Source organism: Radiomyces spectabilis, assembly GCF_025331425.1.
Source record: "Radiomyces spectabilis strain NRRL 2753 chromosome Unknown BYT42scaffold_19, whole genome shotgun sequence".
Classification (NCBI taxonomy): domain Eukaryota; kingdom Fungi; phylum Mucoromycota; class Mucoromycetes; order Mucorales; family Radiomycetaceae; genus Radiomyces; species Radiomyces spectabilis.
The window spans coordinates 83,027-98,080 of NW_026251944.1; the positions used below are offsets into that span (position 1 = coordinate 83,027).

Here is a 15,054-nt window from a genome sequence, read left to right on the forward strand (position 1 = left end):
TCTCGCCTTTTTCTTATTATGCCATTTCTCGTAAATAGTACTGTATGCTTTCTCGCTGTATTTATATACTATATGTAATGATACCCTTACCCTTCATTTGAACTTCTCACCTCACCTCACCTCATCATTGTACATTGCACCCTTTTGTCCTCCTTTCTTTCATACCCAATTTTGACATAGTAGTTCTCATTCATTCATTCCTCTCATGCTTTTTTGTGAATCTCTTTTTGGCTACTATTCTTCTATATGTTGTAACTATATAAAAATGATCCTAGATTTAACTGTCGTATCATAATCCTCTTGTGCATGATATGCGTGATAATCATGATTAAGGTCCAACAGCTTGCCAAAAATGGCTTACTGACGATCTCATAAGTTGTTGGAAATTTTCGCTGGAGACTTTGCACTTCAAGACCGTGGTCACCAAATTATCGCTTCCATAAGCTTATCCCTTATTCGCTGATTGGTTCAATTTTATAAGTGCTCGCAACCCAGCTTGAACCTTCTTACTGACCAAACGATCAATACAGCGTACGCAAATTTCGGATGTGTATATAGGCAACGAAATGTTGTATTGTGTCATTCTGTAAAAACGCTCTATTAGGAAATCTAGTGTTATTACGTTTTTAAAGCAGGCCCATGACGGAGTTGCTGATGATGGGCCCACAGTGTGACACCGTCTCGCACAAAAAAAGAAAAAAGAAAAAAGAGCAGTTTATCGCAGAAAACAACTAATATCATAAGCAATCAGTATGGAACAACTTTCATTCTGAGAACACGTTATAGAGTCAAATCTATAATTGTCCTTGAACGGAGAAGAGGTCAGTCATGTGCAAAAGGCTGGGCTTTGCAGGTGATGATCAGCAGTCACCTGTGGGCGATTTCCCTTGGCTGTCTCATTAGGGCAATTTCCTATTCTCTTTATTTCTTTGAAGTTTTTTTTTTCTTTTTCGTGCAGCGATACAAACAATAATAATGAGCAAGAAAGGACGTAATCCTCCCGATGCTGATGAAAGAGATCCTCCTCCTTCATACACAGAGTCAGAGAATATTAGTGCCTATAATCCGAACTTTGTATCATCGAGCTCGTATCCTCAAAATACCCCATCCCATCCTCCGTCGTCACCGCAGCAACAATATTTACCGCCACCCTCAGCTCCCTTATCACCTCACGCTCAGCCATTGTTATATCCAGAGATTCCTCAATCACCCTCTCCGCAACCATTCCAACCTCAACCGTATAATACACCGAGCCATCAGTATCAATCTAGTCCTAATGTCCGTTATTCGTCTGTTCCTCCGCAACCATATCCTCCACAAAATTACCAAACCATCCCCATGCCAAGTACCCCGTATGGCCGTCACGAAGCACGCCCTTTACTTGTTCGCCGTCCCAGTGAAAATGAACGACGATTTCCACTAGCTGCTCTTTTCTTTCTATTTGGCTGGTAGGTCATATTTGGCACGGCTAGTAAATGCTTGATACTAACTGTTTGTCAGGTTTTTACCCATTTTGTGGATTTTTGGTGCATGTTGTTGTGCAGGAAGCCGTAATCGTTACGAAGCGTGGTGGGGAAAACTTAACTTTATTATGGTGATGATGCTGATTGTATCGACAATTGTGTATTCGATGATTGCCGTTGCAGTGGACGACTGGAGTTTTGGTATGCAATATTGGACCTCCACCTTCTCCGTTGAATGATGGAAGAGACCATAAATAATAATAATGAATAAAATATCAGCAGCATGGATTTCTTTTTATTCGGGTGTACAAAAAGCAGCTGGAGGGACTTGATGATGAAAATGGGAAGATATAATGATGACTTTTTTTGTGGAGTATGATTTCCGGGATGAATTGGAAGAAAAAAGAAATGCGGCAGTATTTATGACGGAAGGATCTGTTTGAACATTGAGTTATTCTTCATCGCTGGTTTCGTCTTCACTTTCTGTTTCGTAAATGATAGGTCGATTGTTGTTCACAAATAACAGATCGTCTTCCTCCTCTTCTTCGTCTTCATCATTAGTGCGTTCTGGTTTGGCAGGAGACGATGCCGTTTTATCTTTGGAGAACTCGCTGGGCCTACGAAAAAACAGCGAAAATAAAAGAACAGTGACAGTTAGAGATATGTGACATCCTAAGCTCCATTTGGTTCGAAAACTATACCATTTCCCGTCTTGCTCGAGTTGTTTAATGTGTTTGGGGAAAAGGACATGAACGATCTCTCCGCCGACTTTTTCCGAAGTTGTGCCAGACGATGGATCGACCACCACGTAATGTCCTAATATGAACGATCGATCAGTTTGCATTATAGCTTTTTAATAGGTTTGTAAATCAAGCTACCTCTTTTCACCCACACCAAATTGCGGAATCGTGGTGGAAGCGTGACCAGTGTCTGTTCGCCATTGACAAACTGCACTTCATGCTGATGATTGCCACGAGGTCCTAGGACTCGAGCATATTGTTGTTGTGATCCTTCCTCAATGTAAAACGTATCTGCCTCTAGTAAGGTCTGAGCTGTTTGCTTTTTACCCATATTTCCAGCGTCTTATTCTTTTTTTTATTGCAATATCGTGGTTATGTTACAAGAGCAGATTGATTTTTAACAGAGTTCAATGCTTGGTGACAAAGCCACCTGTTCCCTTATTGGCTCCGCCAATTCGTTTTTAGGATTCGTGCCTCGGTTCCGCACTGTCGAGATCACGATGGCGGGGTTGCAAGTCGTCAATTCCCATTGAATCGATGATGGAGCTACGACGCATTTGTTCATCAGAGCGCCGGCGCTCGTTCGTAGCCATTGCCGCCGTATCCTGTGGTATAAATACAATGTATTAATCATTAAGTCTAAAAATTTCACGTTACATCACTCATCAGGAAGAAAGAAAAAAAAGAGCAATGCTTGACCCATAGCTGAGCAAGCAGATTCGTCTTTGACGATACGTACCATGTGAGCAAATTCGCGAGGGTCCAATTCGCCACTCAGGACACGTTCGCGGAGCGGATTCTTATCGTCTTTGAGGTTAAATACGTGGGATCGGATGGATTCCTTATAGTGTTCATCGTTATCAGAATGTTCTTCGAAAATAAATTGTTCGATATCTTCGGCAAGCTTGTGAATGGATTCTGACAGCAGTTAGTCGTTAATCAGTTGATCAGTCATAACAACTAACAAAAAAGTCATGTCGACTTACCTCCAGATATGTCAGATCCACCAGTCAAGGCTTCCTGAAGCAGTTTGGAGCCTAGAACATATTTCGGTCAATCTGTGGACTCGGTAAATTGAATGATATCATATCAGGACTTACTTTTTTGTCTGACGCCAGATTCAGGCATGATGGGAAGCAATAGAATAATTTTGAACAGTAAGCGAGCTGCATGATGATCGTTTCGATTGTTCTTTTTATTTTCTCTGTATTGTGACTGTTACTGACGTGTTTCTGACGTCTTAATCTTTTTCCCATTTCTAAACGGTGAATTTTCCGCCGTTTCTCCTGTTGCCAATTCGTGATGCCCAAATGAACAACATTCATCAATTTGGAATAAAGCCGACTTATTCTCCAGGCTTGGTACCGTCTGCCCCACTCTACTATAGCGCGAGTCCAATGGACGGTCAACCACACAACGCCTTTTCGCCAGGTTTCTCAAGCGATAAAATACCGCCCAGTGAAGGTATTGCATAATGATTTCGCAATAACAGAAAATAGGACGGATATTGAACTTTTTTTGTTTTCTCTTCCACATCGACTTTTTCTAGTGGCTGCCTATAAACGCCAGTCGGATGGGCCGATTTTATGGTATCATCAACTGTTCATGGAAATCATCTAAGCTTTTTGCGCTTTGTTTGTTGTAAGAGGAAAGGTGACTGATCTCCTTGTTCCCTTTTTTAGGTTTGCAGCTCCACCTGTGAATGTGACGCCTGTACGTGGTCCTGTTCATTCAATGGAATATTTGCGATACAAAAACTCCCGATAAGGAGTTTGGTTTCAATTCTCTGCTTTGTTCCAATATTTTGGGCGATTTTTATTTTTTATTTGGTTGTTTATCCGAGGATGTAGGAACTAATGGGGGGGAGGGAATAGGGATGGGGATGAACGAGCAAGTTTGATATTCTCAAAAAAAATCCAGACGCCAACAGAGTATAAATTGAGATCAGATCATCCTCTTCTCAAAAGTGTTATATATATTTTCTTTTTCACATCGTTATTTCGTTACCATGGTATTCATCGCTTCTTGTATTTCGCGTCGTGTCCCTTCGATGGCTATTGCTTGTCGTGGCTTAAGCCGGTCGTACTCTGCTATTCCTTCCACTCCTGGGGCCAATATTTCCTTAAGTCAAGCAACGGAAGACCATGACCATCACCATGCCATGCATGCTCTTTATAACAATGAAAACCAATCGCTCTTGCATCAATCACACCATGATGGTAGTCACCGCTCGCTGTCTGACCACGATTCCATTCACACTGTAGACTCTTTTAGCCCTACATTTAACACGGTTTTCGACGAGTAAATAATGCTCAGATTACCGCATTCTTTGTATATACGCGAAATCATTTTTTTTATTGTTATTAAACATCTGTCTCTAAACAACTGCCAAGAAGTTTTGTCTATTTTCTTATTTCTGAATTGTTGAGTGCATCGAGTTCAACTGAACAATGCAAAAAATACAAAGTCTTGGCGTTCTGCCATTTTTTGATATGCATTCTCAAATGTTGGGGGAAGAAAAAAAAGAATTAGGGAAAAGGACGGCACGTAATGCATGTGGAAGTTAAAATCCCACCAATCACGTTCACGCGTGGGTCATCGTGCCGAAAACCATTCACCAGTTCATCTGACTTGGCATCTCTTTCAACTATTGTGAACACTTGTGAACAACTTGCTGAACTTGGGATGTCATTATTTGAAAACAGATGGATAAAATTACAAATTCGCATAAAAAAAGTGCAATCGTACGTTACAGTAAAGTAGTAGTATAGAAACAGTTTAAAAACCAAGGATCAAAAAATGCTAAAAAGGAACAACGAAATAAAAAAAAAGCCGGCGAGAAACTATGCATTAAATGAATGGAATATTGTCCATGTCAATCTCATCGTCTATATCATCATCTAGACCTAGCAGATCATCGTCCTCAGTAGTTTGACTCTCCTTTGATTCGGTAGATGACTCGGCGGTCGAGGGAGCAATGGGATAAGCATCGGCTGATGAGACGGAAGAGCGAGAAAGCATACTACGCACACCGCCAAAACTGCCTGAAATCACCTTATTCATAATACTGGATGAGGAAGATCGTGAAGTAGGGGCTGAAGGAGGCGCGGAATAAGTTTCAGTCTCTTCTGTTTTCTCATGCGCAGCTGTGGATTTCGAATCGCCACTTGACTCCTTTGTATCTGACCGTTCAAACGAATGTTCACTTTTAGGGCTGTCACGTCCGCTGCTGAAGCTGTGAATGGTGCTTGAGCTTGAAGAGGATTGGATCTTGGCCACTGGTTTTTTGGCGCCAGTATCTGTTGTTGAGGACCTTGTGAAACTACGCAAAATGCTGCGATGCGGTCGATCAGCGGCAGCGGCCACCGATTCGGCAGGAAGCGCCGATGGATCAGGTATGATAGGTTTGGGTTTCGGAGAGGTGGGGGTAGGCTCAGATTCTAATTCAGGTAAATCAACCGTGGCAATGGGCGCTTTCCAATAATTCCAGTCATTGTATTGCTCATCGATGGCCTTGTTGATGGGAGGGAAAATTTGGTCAACGAGATCGTTGAGATGGATATAAGATGACTTGAAGCCCGTCAAGAGTTCCAGTTTGACATCGCCATTGGAATCGATCGTGAATATACGAGACGCTGGGACAGACACACTGCGATAAGACATAGCATCCGTGATACGGTTACCGAATCCCGCATAAAATGGATCTCGGCCACCGAACAATCGTTGTACGTCACGAAGACAGGCCATTTTGAACAACTCTGGTTTTCGCATAATCACCTCACGATGAAGCGATGTGAACAGTCGATCGGGCGACATGATGACCGGTCCGTCCGGTAGCTGGTATTTGTTCTGTTCCACTTTCTTCAGATAATCGCGAGTGTAATCGGCTTGTCCGATAGCGCGACTCGTCAGGTACAGAATCTGATATCCGTTGTTGTGAATATCCGTATACAGTTTGGCTACACCAGGATGAGTCCAGTCTTTACCAATCATGGTAAACACATGCCCCAGGGTATCTGATTTGGTGATAGTTCCATCGATATCTGAAATGACGATCTGGATATCGTAGTTCCAATAAAAAATCTTGGCCGAACAGGTGGCGGTGCCCTGATACGCAGATGTGACAGAAAAGGAAATGGTGTTGACTCCTTTGTTCAGATTTAAGCTTTTCAGTTGTTCAGAGGTGAGACGCAACGTTTTCGCAAAGTTTCTGCGTACATTTTGCAGTGGTTGAGCTTCTTCCTCTCCAGGGTGTTTATGTTCTGCGGACCAGCCGACAGAAGTAGTCATCGTCGTGGTGGTAAAGGTCGTTGTCTCGCCCTTGGCACTTTCCTCCTTGGCGGTGGCAGGTGTATCTGAGGTGGCGGTGGAATCATTCTCGTCCGAGGAGGATTGACTGGGTGCAGCCACACTGGATCGACTTAACCACTGACGCCAGCCTTTACCGAAAAAGTACGATTCGCGACTGTCGGATACCTTGGACGACGCATCGGTGCCTTCCATCGGGCGACTCACATCTTCCAATGGCTTGCGGAACAACAAGAGCGACGTAAACAACGGACCGGTACGCCCTGCCGCATAATACCGGTTTTCGTACCGAAACACAAGTCGAGGGTCGTTCAAAAGATTCGGGTTATGCATGAACTTGTCGTAAGTCATTTGATGTTCGGTGAACTTTGTGGCGTTCTCGTTCTCGTCTGCGCCAAACGAAGAAAGACCGCAGAGACTCATCTCGATCCGATACGTTGCTCCTTGTTTCATTTGAACCTTATTTTCTTTGTCCCCCACCGAGACTGACAGTGCTTGATCAACCGTATTGGTTGCTCCTTCTTCGTCTGCGGAATTTGGGATTTCTCTGTCTGCTACCGTATCCGCATTGTCCTCATGTCTGCCTTCTTCGTCCAATAATTCCAACGACTCATTCGTCAGTCTTCGACGCACATTTTCCCAACCCCACGAGCTTTTCGCAATATCCGTGTCATCCATCTTGTCTGTTGCTGCTCCTTCTTCTTCTTCTTTTCCATCGCGACCCCCCGCGTCCTTTACAGGATCCTCGTCCAACGCTGTCGGTGATGCCACATGCCTCGTATCCGATCCCAAAATCGTCGGTGCTTCAATGTCGGTCTGCAATCCTCGCTCTTTATTCTCGCGTTTCGGTTCTTGCTTCTTTCCCCAGCGATCTTCTCCCGTTTTGTAACCCGCAATATCCAGCACGATGGATTCCTCACCGCGACCGTGCGTGGAATCCGAGGGCCGTGATGATCGTTCGTTCTCTTTTTTGTCCGCATCCCCACGTTGATGCACGGATGTATGGGTGACGTCCATCAATGTGCTGTAAAGATCGCCATTGGCAGGTCGGACAATGAATGTCTCTTTGGCAATGGTGGTGGTGGTAATCGCTTCGGGAATCACACGTTCCAAAATGGAAGATCCGTCGTCCATAGGATATATATCGTTTTTCGGTGACATGGCTGAATCCGTATCTTGCAAGGACAAGGACTCGGTAGCATCTTTCAGCTTCTCCATGGCATCCGATGTATCTTCTGTATTCATCACGGACGTGTGGACCGAATCAGCATCCTTATTGTAAGGATCAATTTTCGTCACCACCTTGTCCATCTGTTCCTCAATGATCATTTTCGGCGATTGCAATTCCGCAGGTAAACATAACTTGTCGACTTTGTTCGTAGGTTCTTCGTCATCGAAATTGTCCGCTGGCGCATCTGCATTCTGCCGAGCCGTATCTGAGAATGTTATTCCAAGAATATCAGTCAAAAAGCAATGGTCACCAGCGTCTCCTTTGTCGTACTACCTTTCGGGTGTTCTTTCGATTCGCCAATATCGAGGTAAGGAGGTTCCTGTGCAATTGCAAAACGATTCATCATATTAGACCAAAGAAGTCGTCGCTAGTTAGTTTAGGCTATACCTCATCGGCTTTATTTTCAGACATGGCACCCACGATGGGCGAAGTTTGAAACTCTTCGGGTACTTCATGTTCCGTTTCAAATACGAAGAAGGATTCACCTGCTTCACCCACTTTCATCAAGTAGGGGACAAGTTCACCATTGACCTTGATTTGGACCTAAATAATAAAAAGCGAAACACCTCCAGGTCAGATTCAGTAATATAGATTCGTTGTGCATAATAGCCATCACTGGAGTCCTTGCTGCCACATTGCCATGAACGCAAAATATAATATTGTCTATTTTCGTGGTTCGCGGTAGTTTTATCACGGTAGCTCGCTCACCTTCTTTTCCTGCGGCATTAAAAGGGACAATTTCCCGAATCGCACATGGAATGGTGAACAAGCGAGATCGCCATCCGGTTGTTCGACAACGACAATATCGATGGCGCCGGACAGCGTGGCCGGGTTGATTTCGTTGTAGAAACTCTGTACCGAGGTAAAGAGAGTACTCAGCTTCCCCACGTAATCCATTGTCCCGTTGGAGGTATTGGGAGTGAGCAGAGATTAAGATATAGTAAAGATATGGAAAAAGAACGACGAGTACGAGAACAACAAAAACCGAGACAATGACAACGATTATAATAATCACATGCTTTTTTGACGTCATGAATTTTTTTTTTTTTGGCGCACAGCATTTCTTTTTTTCATGCCCAATCAATTTGAATGAACTCTTTGTTTTCCTTTAGCAATGACAATGTAAACAAGTAATATACATATACTTTGTTCAAGTCGTCCTGTATTCTATCAATAGCTCATAGAAGCTGAATATCAACGTATTATCGTGGATTGTTACAGGTAAATAGTAACATAATCTCATCGATTTAGAATTTTAATTTTCACAAGTTATCGGATCTCAATCCCTGTATCCCCGTGCTCACACGTCGGTGGTTTGTTGAACCATCCATCTCATCTTGCGGCACTGAGAATATCCGAGCGCAACTTCCGACTAAACTTTGGTGATTTTGCGTAGCAGCAACGTTCCACTAGGTAGTCTGATAGTCTTGGCAATCATGAGCGGATCGATTTCTCTTATTTACAACACCTTTTTTGAATCTGTCATCCATGCGTTGGGAAAAAAGATCTTTCACCTTTGTATGTTCATGGTCTCGTTTACGCAAATACTTGAGGAGCGTAACTGTATTTAAAAGAGGAATGTCTGAATGCTATTTATAATGCCCTTGAAGTTTTTGTTTCTGTGGTCTTGGTCAATTGAATTCAAATAGGCTCAAAGGGCGATGTGGATTGACTGCTTGCTTGGAAAATTTCCAGAAGGTGAAGATCGACCAATAAAAAATGGTTTTTGCCTACAGTGCCGTCACTGTCATCAAAGCAATAAAAAATAAAGGCTGCCGTTAACTATCCAGAATTTTTTGTTCCTTTATAAAATAATTGATCATGAGTTCGGGCATCGCACGTGGACGATTGATGGAAGAAAGAAAGCAATGGAGGAAAGACCATCCTCACGTACGCAAATATTTCCTTTTTTCTTTTCCCACTGCTTTCTTTTTTACATTCCATTAACGATGGTTGCAATAGGGTTTCTGGGCACGTCCGGGCAAGAATGAAGACAATTCATTGGATCTAATGACATGGACCTGCGGTATTCCAGGCAAAGATAGCGTATGTGTTATATTACAGAGGGTGCGAGATAGTTGATTCACCTGTTGCAAATAGACGCCGTGGGAAAACGCTGTATACAAAGTCATTCTGCTATTTCCTGAAGGTAAGGAACGACATGAATTACTGTTCCAATACGCATGCTAATCAACATGAGTAGATTATCCCAGCAAACCACCCAAATGTATGTCCTGTAAACTCAAACAACCCCATGATGATTTATCCGTGTCTTAACCATATTGTAGGCAAATTTGATCCTCCGTTATTCCATCCTAATGTGTATCCTTCGGGTACTGTGTGCTTATCCATTTTGAACGAAGATGAAGGTTGGAAACCAGCTATTACGGTAAAGCAGGTAAGACGTTAATACTTCTAATATTATCCCATTTGGCGGCGCTAACTAACAAATACGATGCGGTCAGATCTTGCTCGGCATTCAGGATCTTTTGAACGATCCCAATCCCGAATCTCCCGCTCAGCAAGACGCGTACATGTTATTTAGGTGGGTTGATTGGTGGGATCCGGTTGTGTAATTGGGCTGCTCATACTAACTCTTTTCTCTACATTACAGAAAGGATAAAAAGGAGTATGAACGACGAGTGCGTGCGCAAGCAGCGAAAAATCGTCCAATGTAGGCAGGATGCAATCGGCATTTGTTAGTTCTAAAACCTATTTCTCTTTCATTTTTTCTTTCCATACAACATGCACATACATATATGACACATCCATTTCATTTCATATCATACAATTTTGATGTTTGCAGTGATATAACAGGAAGCATGGAAAATCAGTGAAGCGTGGATGTTTTTTGTTAATCGCTGAGCGCGGACAATGAGTGGTTCAAATTCCGCCTCTTTTGGACCACTCAATGGCTGTATTTTTTTTTTCTTCCCTTTTTCCTTGTTTTTTTGACCAACCCTTTCAAATCCTTTCATTTTCATCTTCACTGAGATTGGTGACTTTCCAACTGACAGCTGCATGCCATGTCCATGGTAAGGAAGCTTCACTCATGCTTTTAACAATGGACATTTAGCATTGATATACCCATATTGTAGTCACACGGTCTCCCATCCTTCCGACAGGGAACTTTGTCGCTCTCTTCTCTCAATGTTCCCCGACGTTTTCATTTGCCCATCATCATTTTACGGTTATTGAGTTTAATTCCAGCGGGATTAGGCTTCTTTCGTAACATATCGCGCGCATACACTCAGCCACCTTACGATGACACGGGCATTTTTGAAACGAAAAGCACACCTCTCATCTGTTGTGTAGCAGCGCTGTGGGTATGTATCGTGAGCCCTTTTCCCGCCATGCCGCACCTTGTCTAATTTCGAGCTGCTTTTCCCCCTCAGTGCTTATTAGCTGGCTACTGGAGTTGGATCCTTACAACCAGTATGCTTCGTCGGTGGCTGTATCACTATGAGCTTAATAATGCCATCGTTCGTCTGGTGACACTGATCGTTATTAACTGGTCGATTTCCGCTTTCATCAGCTCGTACTATGGTGCGGATCAACCCATCTGGAAATGGATGACGATTTGTTTCGTCCTTTTGGTCTCCAATGTTTTGAAGATCTTGTTAGCCTCTTCGCCTAAATATCACCGAGAATCGTCCCACGAAATGCCGCGCATCAATCATAAATCCACCGTGGTTCGAATTCTTGTCCTTCCTTTGTCGATTGTCATATTTTGCACCATGTTCGCCAGTCTGTATCAGGTCAGCACCCTTCGATCTCGATCCATCGATTTGCTGGAAATGCGATCACAACTTCCTGCGGCTCCCAAACACCCCGATTTGGCAGAGGCCGACGTTCGCGTGATGGTGTTTGTTTTATCGGCTTGGACTCCCAAGAGTTTGGAGAAGCGTAAAACGTTCCGTGATACGACATTGAAACTTCAGCCAGCCGATAATGCCAAGATGTCCTTCTTTTACCGCTTTATTCTCGGTGAACCACCATCCGAGGCCGTGAAAGCCGCTATGGGACCAAAGATTGCCAAAGAACGAGAAAAATATGGTGATATCTTGATCCTGGATTCGTCCGATTTATACAATGACCTGAGCAAAAAGGTGTACCGCACCATGGTGTGGGCCGACCAGTACGACTTTGATTATTTTATCAAGACGGACGATGATATCTTTGTACGCTGGGACACGATCAGCAAGGAACTGCAACAACTGGGACGCAAGACACGGTACTGGCGTGGATTGGCGTATTGGTAAGGAAGAATGGCCCTACCATGAGGTGACATTTGGAGAAACTCACCACGAATTTCTTTTATTATCGTTCATTTTAGGAATATTCCACCTATTCGTAGTGAGGACAACAAAAATGCGGAACTCGAATATCCTCTTCCCATTTTCCCTCCTTACACGGCTGGTGCTCTTTACATCCTTTCCCGCGATGTGATCCATCTCATTGCCGGCGCCGGTGGACCGCGCATGTTTGTTCGAAACGAAGATCAAAATTTGGGGATTTGGTTATTCGCGTATAATATCTTACCTATTCATGATCGCCGGATACAACAGATCAACGCGTGTGAAGAGGATATGATTGCGAAGCATTTTGGTGATTTTGGTGATCCCAACGCCATTGGTGGCACCATGTACGACATGATTGAAAATTTACAAAAAGGTCGACGCATGTGCCATGGATTTCAAACTCACGTATGCGGATTGTGCTACCCGTGCCACAACAAGGGCAATCATTGGAAGGAGTGGAATTTCGATTGTGACAACAAGAAAGGGGTCACTCTTTTGAACCCTCCGTCATTAACCATTGTTGAATAAGCTTGTCACTTGGGTCGCATTGGCTTTGCTCAGCTTTTTTTTCTGTTTCTTATTATTTCACTTTTTTTGTTGTCATTTAGGATTCGTTTGGTTTACCGTGTATTATATATGTCAGCATTTTATATTCCCTTTTTGAAGTTGTAGAAACAAAGCATTATTTATTTTCACAACCAAGAAAAAAAAATCGCATTTTCATTATTCTTTTTTATAAGTGCCAATAATAGATTCTGGCGCATATTTCTCCACGACATCTGGTTTATGCAACATGTTGAATTCCTCTGAAGCATCCCGACCCGCGTAGAGAAGAATGGCTTTTTTCCCACCAGGATGTTCATCCAAAAAATTCGTCACGTCCAAAACTTTTCCGTTCACCACGACCCAGCAGTCATCCGCTTTGTTATGTTTGGCCACTTCGTCCTTTCCGTAGGTTTGCGGCTTTCTTTCTCCTTCTTTTTCTTTCGGGGCTTCTGTATTCGCGCTCGTTTGTCCGTTGCCAGCAGGATGAGTGGAGGCAGCAGTGGAGGCAGCAGTGGGTTCTTGTTGATCCGAACGCGCATTGGCACCAGGCCATGCAATTTCCAGTGATACTCGATTGGGATCTTTTTGCGTTACTGTCAAATTCAATCCAAAGTTGTTTCCACCGGTAAGGTGACGGGTGATGGCGGATAAACGCTGTTCTCCTACAGTGGCACCATTCGACTGACCGGCCAAGAGGTGCTGAAATTGGTAACGCGAAGCTGAGCGACCAGCGACGCGACCAAAGACGACACACCCAAGTAGCGAGGAACCACCAAGACGGTTGGCGCCATGAACACCACCACACATTTCCCCTGCTGCAAATAATCCACGAATTGGCTTGCCGTCTCTTCCCTTGATCTCAGCCTCGGTGTTGATTTCAACACCGCCCTAAGAGTGCTTTCGTTAGTGGGAAAAGCATTTACAGTGTTTGGTACGAGTAAGCTTACCATTGTGTAGTGCAAAACAGGTTGCATCAATGCCACGTAGAATTGATCGCTCATCGTTGGCACGTTGGAAAAGAAGCGCTTACCCCAAGGATCTTTCATCTTGCCTTCGGCAATGCGTTTGTGTGTCTCGAATGTCTCTTTCAACTTGGCTGCAGGAATACCCATTTCTTTGGCCAGAGCTTCACCATTTTCGAATTTTTTCATGAGACCACGGCCAGCATAATGGCGACAATGCCATTCGATTTCTTTTGATGCGGCTGTACCAAGGACCAGACGGATTGGAAATTTGGTCTTCCACATCTCACCTGTAACATAATCGCGATGCCCTAGTTCATCGCAAAATCGCTCACCGTCTGCATTCAAAAGTAGGCCGCCGCAGCCACGTAGTGCTTCGGCCGCTAGGAACTTGACCTTGCTGTCCGGATCTTCCGGATCAACCAAGCCTGTGGGATGCACCTGAACCTTTTCGAGGTCGATGGTATTGGCACCTATAGCATCCGCCATTTTGATACCGTCCCCCGTGCAGTGATCGCCGTTGGTTGTGGACCTAACTCAGTGCATAAAGTTGAGTCATTGGCCGGCTTCAGCCACGGTACAAACATCGGTTCCCTTACAGATCAAAAAATTCCGGTCGATACTTTTGGAGCAAGGAATTGGATCCGAAGTCAGCAGCGTAACCTCCTGTAGCAAGGATCACCGGACCGTATTCCTTGTGTACTTTATCCTCCAGCTTTTTACCCTTGCCTACCAAACGATATTCGACGCCTACAATGTCACCCTTGCCGCCTTGGATCAAGTGTTCAACGCGTGCTTTCTTGATGATTCTTACGCGCGAAGGCTGCTTTTTTGCTAAATCCTCCAGTTCTTCCATCAACGCATATGTAATTGTCATACCGGGGAATTGCTCTTTGCCACGGTGGGTGCGCGGCATGGAGTGGCCACCTAAGCGGGACACAAGTGAGAGGTCCAGTTTGAATTGCTCTTGAAGCCAATGGACCGCTGAAGCCGAGTGTCCAGTCAGTACCGAGATGAGATCAGGCCGTGCAAGGTCACGCGCCGATTTGATGGTGTCTTCATAAAATTGCTCCACTGAATCTTTGATACCAGCAGCTATTTGAGTACGCGTCAAGGCGCCGTTGATACCTGATGTTGCTTTTGTTGAATTGCCTCTGTTGTTTCCCCATTATGAGTTATCAGCCGAACACATAGTTACATATTATATCAGACCTACCCGAAAAATGGGTTTTTATCCAGCAACAAGACATTGCCACCCTGTTCTACAACGGTATGAGCTGCGGCCAAGCCTGAAAGTCCACCTCCCACCACAATGATTTGGTTTGGGAGAGCCATCGTGCACAGCAAGAAAAGATAAAAGAAACCCGTAATAAAAGAACAAATCGTGTTTCATGAGGCGCGAGTTTATTCTCTTTTTCGGAATACCAGATGTTTGTTTCTAAGCAAAAACACCGTCCTCCATTTCCGTCCACCAAACTTTTTTACTGGCGCTTCAGAATTTTC

General features: G+C 44.0%; 8 protein-coding genes across 8 annotated transcripts; 4 read left to right on the plus strand and 4 right to left on the minus strand.

Moving 5' to 3' along the window:
- Positions 1-918: 918 nt before the first annotated feature.
- On the plus strand, positions 919-1,747 carry BYT42DRAFT_589912 (uncharacterized protein). Its single transcript, XM_051570427.1, has 2 exons — positions 919-1,448; positions 1,501-1,747. Exons 1-2 carry the CDS (start codon positions 976-978, stop codon positions 1,700-1,702), a joined length of 675 nt encoding a protein of 224 aa, XP_051418106.1. The 5' UTR covers positions 919-975; the 3' UTR covers positions 1,703-1,747.
- Positions 1,748-2,575, minus strand: BYT42DRAFT_589914 (uncharacterized protein). Its single transcript, XM_051570428.1, has 3 exons — positions 2,342-2,575; positions 2,165-2,279; positions 1,748-2,080 (listed from the first exon to the last, which is right to left on the minus strand). Exons 1-3 carry the CDS (start codon positions 2,532-2,534, stop codon positions 1,915-1,917), a joined length of 474 nt encoding a protein of 157 aa, XP_051418107.1. The 5' UTR covers positions 2,535-2,575; the 3' UTR covers positions 1,748-1,914.
- BYT42DRAFT_589916 (transcription factor S-II, central domain-containing protein) lies at positions 2,576-3,361 on the minus strand. Its single transcript, XM_051570429.1, has 4 exons — positions 3,304-3,361; positions 3,190-3,240; positions 2,943-3,121; positions 2,576-2,808 (listed from the first exon to the last, which is right to left on the minus strand). The coding sequence occupies exons 1-4, from the start codon at positions 3,329-3,331 to the stop codon at positions 2,665-2,667; spliced, it is 402 nt and encodes a 133-aa protein (XP_051418108.1). The 5' UTR covers positions 3,332-3,361; the 3' UTR covers positions 2,576-2,664.
- BYT42DRAFT_589920 (uncharacterized protein) lies at positions 3,362-4,067 on the plus strand. The gene is made up of 3 exons (XM_051570430.1): positions 3,362-3,667; positions 3,753-3,792; positions 3,886-4,067. The coding sequence occupies exons 1-3, from the start codon at positions 3,514-3,516 to the stop codon at positions 3,968-3,970; spliced, it is 279 nt and encodes a 92-aa protein (XP_051418109.1). The 5' UTR covers positions 3,362-3,513; the 3' UTR covers positions 3,971-4,067.
- Positions 4,068-5,053: 986 nt separating this feature from the next.
- BYT42DRAFT_505983 (Lipin/Ned1/Smp2-domain-containing protein) lies at positions 5,054-8,085 on the minus strand (the record flags this gene model as incomplete). The annotated part of the gene is made up of 3 exons (XM_051565061.1): positions 5,054-7,133; positions 7,704-7,947; positions 8,016-8,085. The coding sequence occupies 3 exons, from the start codon at positions 8,083-8,085 to the stop codon at positions 5,054-5,056; spliced, it is 2,394 nt and encodes a 797-aa protein (XP_051418110.1).
- A 1,525-nt stretch (positions 8,086-9,610) lies between these two features.
- Positions 9,611-10,521, plus strand: BYT42DRAFT_589927 (ubiquitin-conjugating enzyme/RWD-like protein). The gene is made up of 6 exons (XM_051570431.1): positions 9,611-9,788; positions 9,843-9,891; positions 9,946-9,969; positions 10,031-10,140; positions 10,208-10,287; positions 10,357-10,521. Exons 1-6 carry the CDS (start codon positions 9,753-9,755, stop codon positions 10,418-10,420), a joined length of 363 nt encoding a protein of 120 aa, XP_051418111.1. The 5' UTR covers positions 9,611-9,752; the 3' UTR covers positions 10,421-10,521.
- A 443-nt stretch (positions 10,522-10,964) lies between these two features.
- BYT42DRAFT_164275 (galactosyltransferase-domain-containing protein) lies at positions 10,965-12,735 on the plus strand. The gene is made up of 3 exons (XM_051562335.1): positions 10,965-11,068; positions 11,148-12,000; positions 12,079-12,735. The coding sequence occupies exons 2-3, from the start codon at positions 11,180-11,182 to the stop codon at positions 12,569-12,571; spliced, it is 1,314 nt and encodes a 437-aa protein (XP_051418112.1). The 5' UTR covers positions 10,965-11,068; positions 11,148-11,179; the 3' UTR covers positions 12,572-12,735.
- On the minus strand, positions 12,654-14,886 carry BYT42DRAFT_627550 (FAD binding domain-containing protein; the record flags this gene model as incomplete). The annotated part of the gene is made up of 5 exons (XM_051572414.1): positions 12,654-13,182; positions 13,243-13,477; positions 13,537-14,083; positions 14,151-14,705; positions 14,768-14,886. The coding sequence occupies 5 exons, from the start codon at positions 14,884-14,886 to the stop codon at positions 12,767-12,769; spliced, it is 1,872 nt and encodes a 623-aa protein (XP_051418113.1). The 3' UTR covers positions 12,654-12,766.
- Between the last annotated feature and the right edge of the window lie 168 nt (positions 14,887-15,054).